Source organism: Microcebus murinus, chromosome 9, assembly GCF_040939455.1.
Source record: "Microcebus murinus isolate Inina chromosome 9, M.murinus_Inina_mat1.0, whole genome shotgun sequence".
In the NCBI taxonomy this organism is placed as follows: Eukaryota; Metazoa; Chordata; class Mammalia; order Primates; family Cheirogaleidae; genus Microcebus; species Microcebus murinus.
This window is the reverse complement of record NC_134112.1, coordinates 35,643,588-35,656,621: the sequence shown is the minus strand read 5'-3', so window position 1 is coordinate 35,656,621 and position 13,034 is coordinate 35,643,588. Positions and strand designations below refer to the sequence as shown.

The 13,034-nt window shown below is 36.2% G+C and overlaps 2 protein-coding genes across 6 annotated transcripts in view; one reads left to right on the top strand and one right to left on the bottom strand.

Moving 5' to 3' along the window:
* DGKB (diacylglycerol kinase beta) overlaps positions 1-13,034 on the bottom strand; it is a 660,304-nt gene that overhangs the window by 600,608 nt on the left and 46,662 nt on the right. The gene's annotated exons all lie outside the window — the stretch shown is intronic.
* LOC142872910 (small ribosomal subunit protein eS1-like) lies at positions 111-996 on the top strand. Its single transcript, XM_076006400.1, has one exon. It carries the CDS (start codon positions 137-139, stop codon positions 929-931), a length of 795 nt encoding a protein of 264 aa, XP_075862515.1. The 5' UTR covers positions 111-136; the 3' UTR covers positions 932-996.

Sequence of the window (13,034 nt, the reverse complement as noted above, 5' to 3'; positions counted from 1 at the left end):
CAATAAAGCTGCCCCACTAAGCTCTGCTTCAAGAAAGACTTGCCATTCAGCTGAAAAGACTGCAATTAGCTGACAGCTTCTGCTTCTTCAGGTCTTCAAAAACCAACTTTGGCCTTTTGGCTCCCTGAGCAGCACCATGGCGGTCGGCAAGAACAAGCGCCTTACGAAAGGCGGCAAAAAGGGAGCCAAGAAGAAAGTGGTTGATCCATTTTCTAAAAAAGATTGGTATGATGTGAAGGCATCTGCTATGTTCAATATAAGAAATATTGGGAAAACACTAGTCACCAGGACTCAAGGAACGAAAATTGCCTCCGATGGCCTCAAGGGTCGTGTGTTTGAAGTGAGCCTTGCTGATCTGCAAAATGATGAAGTTGCATTTAGAAAATTCAAGCTGATTACTGAAGATGTTCAGGGCAAAAACTGTCTGACTAATTTTCATGGCATGGACCTTACCCGTGACAAAATGTGTTCCATGGTTAAAAAATGGCAGACTATGATCGAAGCTCACGTTGATGTCAAGACTACCGATGGTTATTTGCTTCATCTGTTCTGTGTTGGTTTTACTAAAAAGCGCAACAATCAGATACGGAAGACCTCTTATGCTCAGCACCAACAGGTCCGCCAAATCCGGAAGAAGATGATGGAAATCATGACCAGAGAGGTGCAGACAAATGACTTGAAAGAAGTAGTCAATAAATTGATTCCAGACAGCATTGGAAAAGACATAGAAAAGGCTTGCCAATCTATTTATCCTCTCCATGATGTCTTCGTTAGAAAAGTAAAAATGCTGAAGAAGCCCAAGTTTGAATTGGGAAAACTCATGGAGCTTCATGGTGAAGGTAGTAGTTCTGGAAAAGCTACTGGTGATGAGACAGGCACTAAAGTTGAACGAGCTGATGGATATGAACCACCAGTCCAAGAATCTGTTTAAAATTCAGACTTTTAATAATGACAAATAAAGTGTCCTATTTGTGAAAAAAAAAAAAAAAAAAACAACTTTGCTTTTGAACCAAAAACTTGTCACAGACAGGGGTCAATCAATGACAAAAGGTGATGGATGTACTGGGATTATGCCATTTCTGTCCATTGGGGACTCATTTAATGGTCCATATTTGTTCCAGACCTCCCCATTGAGCTGGCTGAGAATTCATCGGATCTGCATTGTGGTCCGAGGGTATTTCTGATCAACCCTTCATTTTCCCCTCTCCTTTTCATGGGTGTCAATTTTACATTACAAGTTGAAGACTTTCCCTGCCCAACTATTCTTGTTTTTTTCCCCTTTTTAATCTTTCCTGGGAATAATTTATTGATATGTGTTTAACTCCATCCTAGTGTTTATTTCCTAGCTAAGGATTCCATGAGTTAGTTTCCTCGCAGGAAACAGATGGTACAATTAACATGTGTAATTAAGACTTTAATGAAAAGATCATTTAGGAAGTATAGACAGGGGTAAGAAAAACTACAGGATGGTGCAGTATCTGACACAGCAATAGCAGACAACTTATTGGACTTGAGTCTAAAGGGACTAAGGATGTTTCAGCTTACAAACTCCAGAGTAGCTGTATATGGAGGGTCATCTGATAAGAGTCGCTATGGTTTGAGTGTTTGTCCTTTATGAAACTTATGTTGAAATTCAATTGCCATGGTAACGTTATTAAGAAGTGGGACTTTTGAGAGGTGATTAGGCAATGACAGCTCCACCCTTATGATTGCTATTAATAACGTTATAAAAGGTCATATTCAGCCCTCTTTTTCTCTTTGCTCTGCCACCTTCCACCACGTGCTGATGCAGCAAGAAGGCCCTCCACAAATGCTGGTGCCTTGATCTTGGACTTTCCAGCCTCTAGAACCCTGATACAATACATTTCTGTTGATTATAAATTGCCCCGTCTCAGGCATTCTGTGATAGCAGTATCAAATGGATAGAGACAGGAACCATGGCCTTATGTTGCAGGACACATTTCTCTTGGAGTGACCTAGCTGGACACGAGGTGGGGTAACAAATTCCCTGAGGTTATTCTCCAAATGTCTAATCTCCTCCAGTGCCTCACGTTGACCAAATCTAACCATAAACCAGAGGACAGAGAACATCATTAATGCAGTCTTAGCAGTATAAAAGTGCCTCTAAAGGTATACGGCAAGATGAAAAAAGGGCAAAGAGGAAATCTGCAGGGGCTAATACAAACTATCCAGCACATCTGGGGCAAGAGTATAGTGGGAGAAAGACACCCTGAACTCCAAGGAGTCCCCAAAGCTCCAAGCAGTTCCCAAATTTAAAAATCAGAGGTAGAAAAAGGCCTTCCCCACTTCACCCCACCCTACCCCACAAAAACAGCTAGAAGAATATGGTGTCAATGAAGACAACAGGAAAGAAAGAAAACCATTTTTCACAGAAAGGATAGAAGGCACTTTTCAAAAGTCACTGAGCAATTAAATAAGGTGATGATTGAAACATGGTGTTTACCAACAACCTAACAATAGCAATTTCTTTGAAGCTGGGCAGTTAAGATTATAAAAGCCCGTATAGTGGAACTGAGTTTAAGAAACATAGTCTGTGAAAGTCATCAACTCTTTGAGAAGTGTGATTGTGAGAAGTAGAGAGACAGAAATAGCTATCCAGAGAAATTTGTCTTTGTTTTTGTTTTTGTAAAAATTACTGAAATAAATTTCAAAATCTGATGAGAAAATTTATTAGTTAAAACTTCAGGAGAGAGCAAAGCTGCCTAGTATTTGAAAGTCCTTAAAAAGGCAGGAGGAGATAAGTTCCAGAAAATATGTGAGGATCAAAATTTATCTTAAGGGTGGATACAGATGCAAGTCGTTTTGTAGATTTGGTGCTTAGAAAATAAAATATTTCTGATTGATTATTTCCGTCTTCTAAATAATGCATAAATCCTTGTTATCAGCTGCAGGCTGAGTTAGGATATGATGGGGGAAGAAGAAAGTAACTGTGGGAAGATATGAAAAACTTATATAAAAATGTGGTGAAGTAATCTCACTAAAGACATACAGTAAGAACAGCAGAGTTGAAAGCCAAATAGATATTGCTATTTATTAATTCGAACTATAATAATCAGTCTTCTTTTAAATTGAATTTATAGACAGGCCTCTAAAGGACAAATAGTCATATTCTTACACTTTTGAATCAGATAGGCCCACATTCCCATTCAAGCTCTGAGCTAAGTGTTATCCCTGTGTAAAGTGAATCACTTAATCAGCTGAGCCTCAATTTCCTTTCTTATGAAAAGTAGATAATACCACCCACCTCGCAGAGGTATTAGCATTTAATGAAATAACATGTGCACTATACATAACAAATAAAAGATTCTCAATAAATGCAATTTTCTCCTTGCTTTTATAAGTAAGGGTTTAAGATGTATTTGTGGCACTGAATTTAGACATATATATGGTATGCATACTGGGGGAAAAGATTGGAAATCTGCAAATCTTTGAGAAGATTATGTGGGTGGCTTAATACAAGATTCATAATTGTGTTATTTTTGGCCTCTGCTGACACATAAAAAATCTAAAAGAAAAGATTTGAGGGAAATCTTTGGTGATGCAAAAGAGGGAAATATAACAAGCTTTGTATGGTGTACTTTTTTTTTAAGTTAGGGTTTTGGACTTGGATTATTAATTTATTTTCTTCTTTTTGAGAAAGTTATTTTAAGTGAATTTTCAATACTCTCTGTCTCTTCATAATACAGACTGGCAGGTTAAGTGAAAATGGGGATCATGTAGAGGGATAGAATTTTTCTCAGCATGAAATAATGTATGTAAAGTGCTCTGGCAAATTCTATTTTCCGAGAATGACAATAACAATATATCTCTCATCTCACGTGGCCTTCTAGAATCCTGTTATACCTCTTCAAAAGGTGGTATCCACATCTCACCCCTGCACTTGTGAGTACCTCTGTAGCTTCCTTAACTGATAGCTTACAGCAGAAGTGATGCTGTGTCTAGATTATACAATTGCCACACACACTTCAACCTTACTTTCTTTCTTGGGATACTTGCTCTTGGAAGCTACCCAACATATCCTAAGAAGCCCAAACTAGCTCATATAAAAAGACTACTCGGAGAAGCTAAGTGTAGGTGTACCAGGCAACAGTCCAGTTCCAGTCAACAGCCAGCATCAACCCCCAAATGTGTGAGTATGGATGCTTTCAGATGATTCCAGCCCATGCTGGCAAACACCCCCTTTCCCAACCTTGAAGTCTTCTCAGCTGATAACAGATACTGGGGAACAGAAATGACCCAATTTTACTATGCCCATTCTGAATTCCTGACCCACCAAATCAAACAAGTACAGTAAAATGGTTGTTTTACAGCACTAAGTATAGGTGGCTTGTTAAGCAATCATAACTAGAACAAGTTACTTAGGGCAACATTTGATGCCTATAAAAATCAATTAAAATCTTATTGCTGTTATTGTTATTACATTTTAGCACATGCTACATGAAGTATGTGCATATGTGTGCGTGTGTGTGTGTGTGTGTGTGTTTGTTTTATTCTTAATTTATCATTCTTATTATATGGTCAGGTGCATATTGTTTATCAATTCTCATAGCCCACTGAACTAAGGAATAAGGTCTTTGGGAGCTAGTATAAATATTTAATCTGGATTTTTCTTCCAGTTTTGGACTTTACAGCCATGGATTGTTGAATGAGTGAGAGTCAGAGGCAAGGATTTCAAACCCCAAAAGAGAAGAGGTCCATTTTGCAGGCCATGTTTTATTATCCTTGTCAGGGAATAAGGCCTGTTTGTGTCTTTTATAATGATTTTTAAAATACAAATATAAGCCCAAATGAAGAGGAGAAAATGAAAAGGCATGAAGGATAACTCTTTCTTTCACCCCCAGGATGGAATACTGATTAAGGAAGAAGGTAGTTGAATAGTTTTCTCAAATCTGTCCGACCTGGGGCTTTTTCAGAAGAAAAAGATTATTTCCTAGAATGTTGATTATAGCAAGTTGATAAATTTATCTTTACTACTTTCTACATCCAGCTTACGAAGGCAGAAACTCACTAAAAATAATTCTCCAACTAAAATCTCCTTTCCCAAGGAACCTATGATATAATAGTTTAAAAATTCAGACTTTATTTTGAATTAAGAATGTATGTGCTTACCAATTATATGATTTTCTTCTATTAATTAAAAATAATACATTTAGTCATAGGCACTTCCTAAAAACCAATGACTGCTGGCAAGGAACTAATATCTTCCAAATCTTTAATCCCTAGGAAATAATCTACTTTAATGCTGTTATTCAACTTCAAGATAGAATACACAGCTGTTTAAGGAAAAGCACTGTTGAAGTATGCTAGGGATTTTTTTACTAAATGATATTTGCTGTCTTCTGTGAGAAAAAACTAATGCTTGTAGTAAATCCACAGTATGCAATAGAGATCTGTATTCAGTTTACATGCCCAGACCTAGATGTCAACAGTAGAAACATAAACTATTTTGGCTGTATATGGTTTTACTTTTTTCTTAAAAAACACTGCCTTAAACTTTCCACATGTACCCCGGTTCACCAAAAATACCACTGAGAAATATTTACAATGTCATTCTCTTGTTTGTTTTCCCTATTGTTGCTAGTACCGAATTACAAAATGCTGCTTTTCCCTGCTTGATAAAATATTAAACTTGTTTTGCTTTTTTTTTCAATTACTCAAGGGTACAAAGACTAGGGATGTTTAACCATAAATAGCAAGAACTTTTAGAAATGAGTTTGAGAAATTTTTGAAATATAACCATTTTTCTCTAAAGAATGGTGTTTAGTATAAATTTCACATGACATTCTACAAGCAAAATGTACTTCATCTCTATCCCTCTGGTTATTGCATTACTTCACACCTTTATTACATCTTGCCCCACTCATTAGTAATAAGTCCCCTTTATTCAATTATCTTCACTACAATCAAGGTACCCTTTTTAAAAGTCCAACTGCATATGACATCCTTTAATGAGTCTTCATTGCCTATAGGATAATGTCCAATTTGCAAAGTTACCCATATATAATTCAACCAAAAACTCCGGTTAAGCTTATGACATTTTGGTAAGTTAACTTTGGAGCTCATCTGTCCTAAAACTGTCACTTTGATATTTCCATTCTTTATGCATGAATCTCATCTTGGGCAAAATGATAATACAAATGATCTCAAGAGAACTAAATGTATTGTGTAAGCCACCTAGAGCCTGCCATATAATATATGTTTATTATAGTAGGTGACTGAACTGAAAGAAGCATTGTTTTTATAAACTATGCTTTTATTCTTAATCTGTAGAAGTGTACAGAACTAAAAAAGAACTAATTGATGAATGAAATTTGTCTATTATATATGTTTCGTGGCACATATTTAAGTATTTTTATAACCAAAGAATGATTTTACAAAAATGAATCAAATTCTCAACTGGAATAATTGCATGACGGGGTGTAATGTATTCGAGAGAACCCAAGGGACACCCCTGAAAAGAACAGAAACTCTGACAAACTGAGCCACATTACAAAGCTTCTAATGTAGGTTTCTAAAAAAAGGTACTGAAAATAAATTACTCTTTTTAAGACAAATTCAAAGTGTGAAATGAGGTTGTAATATTTTAAATCAGGCCTATCTCAAAAAAGATTGGTGTGCAGCACCTGCTGTTTGGAGATCAGCAGAGAAATAGCATGCCTCAGCCTCTCCTGGTTAGAATGACCTAAATTTAGCAGCACTTGGAAATCCAGGGAGAACCTCAATCACACCTTGAGATCGACTTTCAACTAACAGATTTCTTTTTCAAGTTTCTTTCAGAGAGTGGATATATATATCCCTTCTACTTAGGTATAAAGTTTTAATCTTGAAGTATTTGTTAAATATAAATTTCCAGGACATAACTAGGAAAAGGTAAAGAATTAAAAATTTGATTATGTAAAACTATATTTCCATTGACCAACAGATATAGCTGACCCCAACACAAATAAGTGCGCGCGCGCACACACACACACACACACACACACAGATCTGCACAAACATACATATGCATATGCACACATTTTGTCAGAGATTGATTCAGCATTTTGTCTTCCTCAGTTATAAATGATTAAGACCTTTAAGTAAAGTCTCAGACATTGTTTTACTTACCAAAAGATTGTTTTGAGTACAATGCTTTTGGAAAGCTGAGATTCTTTCCATGCTTAATTTCTTGTTCTTATTTTAGTTCTTAAATATTAACACCCTATTTAATATTGATTAGATATGACTTTTAGTATGACTTTCTTTTTGTTCCTGTGAAAAGCAACTCATATGTACCCAAATACTTTAAAAATAGTTTTATCCTAAGTGATAAGGCATAAATAATAGAAATATAAAATTGTAATATATGTAGAATACAATCTATAAAAATATCATTTTATAGTGCCAATATACTAATTTAGATAATATATATGAATACCAATAATTAACATTTTCCTAAACCTCTATAGTGCATTTGAATCTCTGAAGCACATATTTCTATCAATTCTAATGACAGCTATAATCAGATAGTAAAAAAGCAGACATATCTGATAGCATTCAGAACTTTTTATAAGGAACTCATAAGTGAACCACTTTCGACTTACGCATCTTTCCTCATCAGCCTCCTGAGGCTTATTTCTAAGAGTTGAAAAATTCTAGATTAAAATTTATCTCAGTGGGACAGAAAATACAAAGATCATGAACTATCCTTTGAAATAAGATTCTCATTGAAATACAAATATTGAAGTCCACAGTTACAACTGATCTTTTCTCAACTGGTAAGCATACATTTTCTTCTACACTTATAAAAACTAACACCTTTTAAAATTTAGATATTAACACTGCTGTTTATTATTTCTATACTTTATTACTTCTATACTATTATTTCTATACTTGTGTTATTATTTCTATACTTCCTTTATTCTTTTACTGAATATGTAATATATATAATAGTAAAACTGCATAGTGCCATTTTGTGTTTTTAAACTTTATATAATTTGCATCACATTGATTATCTTTTTCTGCAACTTACATTTTTCACTCAAGTTTTTCAGATGTGTCTATATCAGCATATGTGGCACTAGTTCATTGTCACCGCTATAAAGTATTCATTGTATAAATATATCAAATTCATTTAGTCTTCAATTAATGAAAATGTAGGTCATATCTCTAATTTTTAATTATTAAAATGAATAATGCAATAAATATTCTCACATATTTCTCTTGGGTACATATCTATGCATGGTATTTCTGGGTTTTAAGGTCTGCTTTACTATTGGCTGTGAAATTTTTCTTCAAATTGGACGTGTTTTAGTCAGTTTCTTAAGTTTTTGTCCAAAAAAAATGAGTGTAGGGAATATACCGTAGGGTGAACCCCCATGAGTCACCCTTGTGGAATCTCCTCTGCTTGAGTATGTGTAGAACCTGTGACTTGTTCCTAACCCATGGCAGATTAGGACAGGGATGAGATGTCACTCCCTTGATTAGTTTACATCATATGACACAGGTAAAGGGATTTTCAGATATTAGCAAAGTTCCTAATCAGTTGACATTAAGTTCATCAAAAGGGAGATTATCTTGAGTAGACTCAATCTAGTCTGGTGAGTCTTTTAAAGGAAGATCTAGAAGCCAGACAATTGAAGAGGCAGGGACTCTCTCTCTATTGCTGGCCGTGAAGAAGCAAGCTTCCATGAATTATACAGCCTCAAGGAAACACATTCTGCCAACACCCAAAGGAACTCTAAAGTGGGTCCTTCTCTAGTCAAACCTACAAATGAGAACACAGCCCTGCAGACACCTTGATTTCAGCTCTGTGAGACCCTGAGCAGAAAATCCAGCTAAGACATGCCCAGGGGCCTGATCTACAGAAACTGTGAGATAAAATATAGGTGTTTGAAGCTGTAAAATTTGTGCTAATTTGTTAAAAGGGTAGAAAAAATTAATGGAATGATTATGAGATGGCCCTTTTGTTTTAATTTGTATATCTCAGTTTCTAGGACACTGAGAACCTTTTCATGGATTATTTGGACATTTAAATATCATGTTCAATATATTACCTGTTTATATCCTCTTTCCATGTTTCCATTAGCATATTTTTCTTTATTTTTTGGCATATATAGGAGTTCTTCATATATAACATCTTTCTTTTAAGCATTGTTCAGTTGTAGGATCTTTTAATACATTTAAAAGTACCATTTTTTATTTTATAATTTATTATTACTTTTGTAAATACTACATGCAGTTCTAAGTATTTCAATTAAAAGATATGAAGCCTAGAAAACATAAATGTCCAATATGAATGACTCTTTGGCCATGAGATTAGCTTGATCAGTGACTGTTTAGAATTAATACTCAAAGGATACTAGTATGATTAAGGTTCATATTCCACTCACATATAATAGCATTTTTCATTGTAATGCCAGTGGAATATTTAGTACTGTGGTGAAGAATGAGTATGAGAAGGTAAAACTGTTTTCTAATATTGGCCCACAATACTTTAAGAACATACCCAAGAACCACATTTTTGGGCTTGTCTTTTGTTTTCAGTTGTCTCAATAAGATGCTACAACACTGGAAATAGCCAGTATTTCAATGTATTTATGATCTTGGGTGTAATTGTCACAACCAGATTGTCCACAGCAGTAGTTCAAGAATGACTATGGTTAGAAGGACTTTGAATGCCCATAGTGATACACATTGAAGTACAAACATGATTATACTTTTTTCACATTCCTTCTATGATATGAATGTATTCTGAGAAAAATAAAAATAAAAAATACTTACAGAGGTATGAATGCATGTAAAAGTAAATGGAAGACTTGTGTAAAGGGGACAATAAACTCTATATTAGATTACGATCCTGCCCTGCGGAGCAGGGACAAACAAGATTTGTAAGTGGAGTGGCAGCTTCAGAGGGGTATATACAGTAATTATTTGGCCCACAGGACTTGGATTATCATTAGGTGGCACAGCACCATGAGGGATATTAAGTTGTCACTGTGTCAAATGGCAACAAATCAAGCAGTAAAGGGAAAGAGAAAGAGCCACTAGATCAGCAGAAAGCCAAGAGATATAAATAGGAACCTTAGGGAATTAACCAAAGATAGAGACAAATCAAGGAAATCATCAAGGCAGTTGATAAAATCTAGCCAGCGTAGACAAACAGGGTACAGATATTCAAGTCAAATATTCATTGAGTGACAAGTGCGTATCACTGTCATAGGTTCTGGGGAAAATAAACACAATTAAGCAGTGTTTCAAATCTCAATGATGTCAGTCTATTTGGGAACAGTGACTTAAACACATTCATCTTTCTGTGCAGCAGATTGATGAATAACAGGATGCTTCGGAAGCACAGAGGTGGAAGTGTGATGCTGACTGGGGAGATTAGGAAGAGCTACAAAGAGGAAGTGTAATACAAGTTTGACCTTGAGTTATGTGTTCACTAAGACAGAAAGAGAGAACACGAGAGAAGGCATTGCAGGCAGCAGAAATGGCATGATCAGTAATCAAGAAATTACCCAGAGTGTGGGTTGTGGTAGTTGTCGGGAACAGAAACTAAAGTCTGGGCAAAAAGAGGTTGGGACTGAAGAAGAGATCTGATTATCAAGGACAAAACCAAAGTAAGAAAGGAGGCAGAGTTGGAGTCTGGGCTCCTTGTTAGTCTCAGAAATGAGATTTCCCGGTCAGGTGTGAAAACAGCCACACCATGTTGTTATTACTCCATTAGATATATTTGTTCAGAGTCAGAAACAGACTATAAATGTGAGTCAGAAAGAAGATGAGAAAGTTTGGCTTCAAAATGTGAACCAGAGAGCTAAGGAACAGGAGAGCATTGCTTTCTCTCTCCAGAATGTGCAGGGGTGGAGAAAGAGGTAACTAGTGGGTTTTAACAGAAATAGAAGCAAGGATATAAAAGGAAAAGCTGAGAATGGTAGAAAATACAAATTTTCAGGGTTTTTTATTTTTTTTATTATTGATGTCGTTAGAATTTATAAATTTCCATTTCCATTCTACCAAACCATGGATTTAATTGCTCTTTTTACTTTGGAACTTTAGTTGTAGAATTTCCATACTGTTTAATAAATATTTTCCTTTTCACCTCCTTTCCTGACTAAATTCAAACAACCAGATGTGCATAACCACACATCTCACAACAGGTTTGTGTTAGAGTTGAAGATGCCATCTGCGCTTTAATGTCACATATAGTATACACAAGGGGTACCTGATCGAACACAGCATGTGGCCAAAGTTGTACCAAAATCCTAGAAACAAAAACTTAGGCAATATGACCAGAAAATTTTACCAAGAAACAGGAAGCAATTTGAATACTTATTTGTTTTTCTCTGTCACAAACAAGATGACAAGAAAGCTATTTAATTAGCATTGAAATAATGGAAAAAGCAGCTCCGCATTTTCATACTTAAATGATATATTGTAACTACAATGTACTTCCCTTGTTAAATATCTTCTTTGACTGAAAAGCAATGCTAAACATAGGAGCTTCCAGACAGCTGCACATGAGGGAGCTCTTGGATTAGTGCACCCAGGGAGGGCATGAAAGCTTTGAGTCCCTTCCCCCACACCTTGCCCTATGTTATTCCTTAATCTGTATCCTTTGTAATATCCATTATAATAAATCCTTCAGTGACTGACTCTGAAACTGTGTGAGGAGCTGCTGGATTTCACAGTGCCCTGTAAAACAGCTCACAACGGACCAACCAAGAGCTGCTGGGTTTGGGGATGGAAACACCAAGGTTAATGGCCACCAACCTGTTGGGAAGGCTGCTACTTTGATCAAAGAAGGCTCACCAGGACTTGCAGTGGACTTTTGCTTTGGAGGCATAGTCATAAGGGTAAACACAAACTCACAAAATCAAATTTAAAAAGTTAGGGCAAAAGTCATGCTGCACATAGGCGGATGTAGAGATAATGAGACTAGCCACTAGCACAAAGATGCAGCACCAATGAACTGCTCACGTCTGCAGGTTTGTTCCTGAAGTATTAATTTAATTATTTAGTTATTAATATAAATTATCCTTATGGGGAGACTTGGGAGTCCTTTTATAAGTATGGAACGCCATAAGTTGGGTTGTCTGTAACCCGGGGACTGCCTGTATTGCATTAATAATTCAACATCTCTAATCATCAGGGAAATGCAAATCAAAACCACAATGAGATATCACTTAACTCCAGTGAGAATGGCCTTTATCAAAGAGTCCCCAAACAATAAATGCTGGCGTGGATGTGCAGAGAGAGGAACACTCATACACTGCTGGTGGGAATGCAAACTAGTTCAACCTCTGAGGAAAGCAATATGGAGATACCTCAAAGCGATACAAGTAGATCTACCATTTGATCCAGCAATCCCACTACTGGGCATCTACCCAAAAGATCAAAAGTCACTTTATGAAAAAGACACCTGCATTCAAATGTTTATAGCAGCACAATTCACAATTGCAAAGCTGTGGAAACAACGCAAGTGCCCATCAATTCATGAGTGGATTAATGAAATGTGGTATATGTATACCATGGAGTACTACTCAGCTTTAAGAAACAATGGTGATATAGCACCTTTTGCATATTCCTGGATACAGCTGGAACCCATTCTACTAAATGAAGTATCTCAAGAATGGAAAAACCAGCACCACATGTATTCACCAGCAAATTGGTATTAACGGATCAACACCTAAGTGGACATATAGGAGTAACATTTATTGGGTGTCGGGAGGGTGGGAGGGGGGAGGAGAGGATGGGTATATACAACCAAACGAGTAAGATGTGCAACGTTTGGGGGATGGACACGTTTGAAGCTCTTACTCGGAGGAGGGGGGCATGGGCAATATATGTAACCTTAACACTTGTACCCCCATAATATGCTAAAATTAAAAAAAATAATTCAAAAGATTCTATAAGCAAGAGATGATGTTGTCTCTTAGCTCAATTACACCAGATGCCTGGAAGGGTGACGCTATATAATTGCCACGACAGCTCCTGCTTTTAGAACCTGACAAGATTGAAAGGAAGCCTGCAAA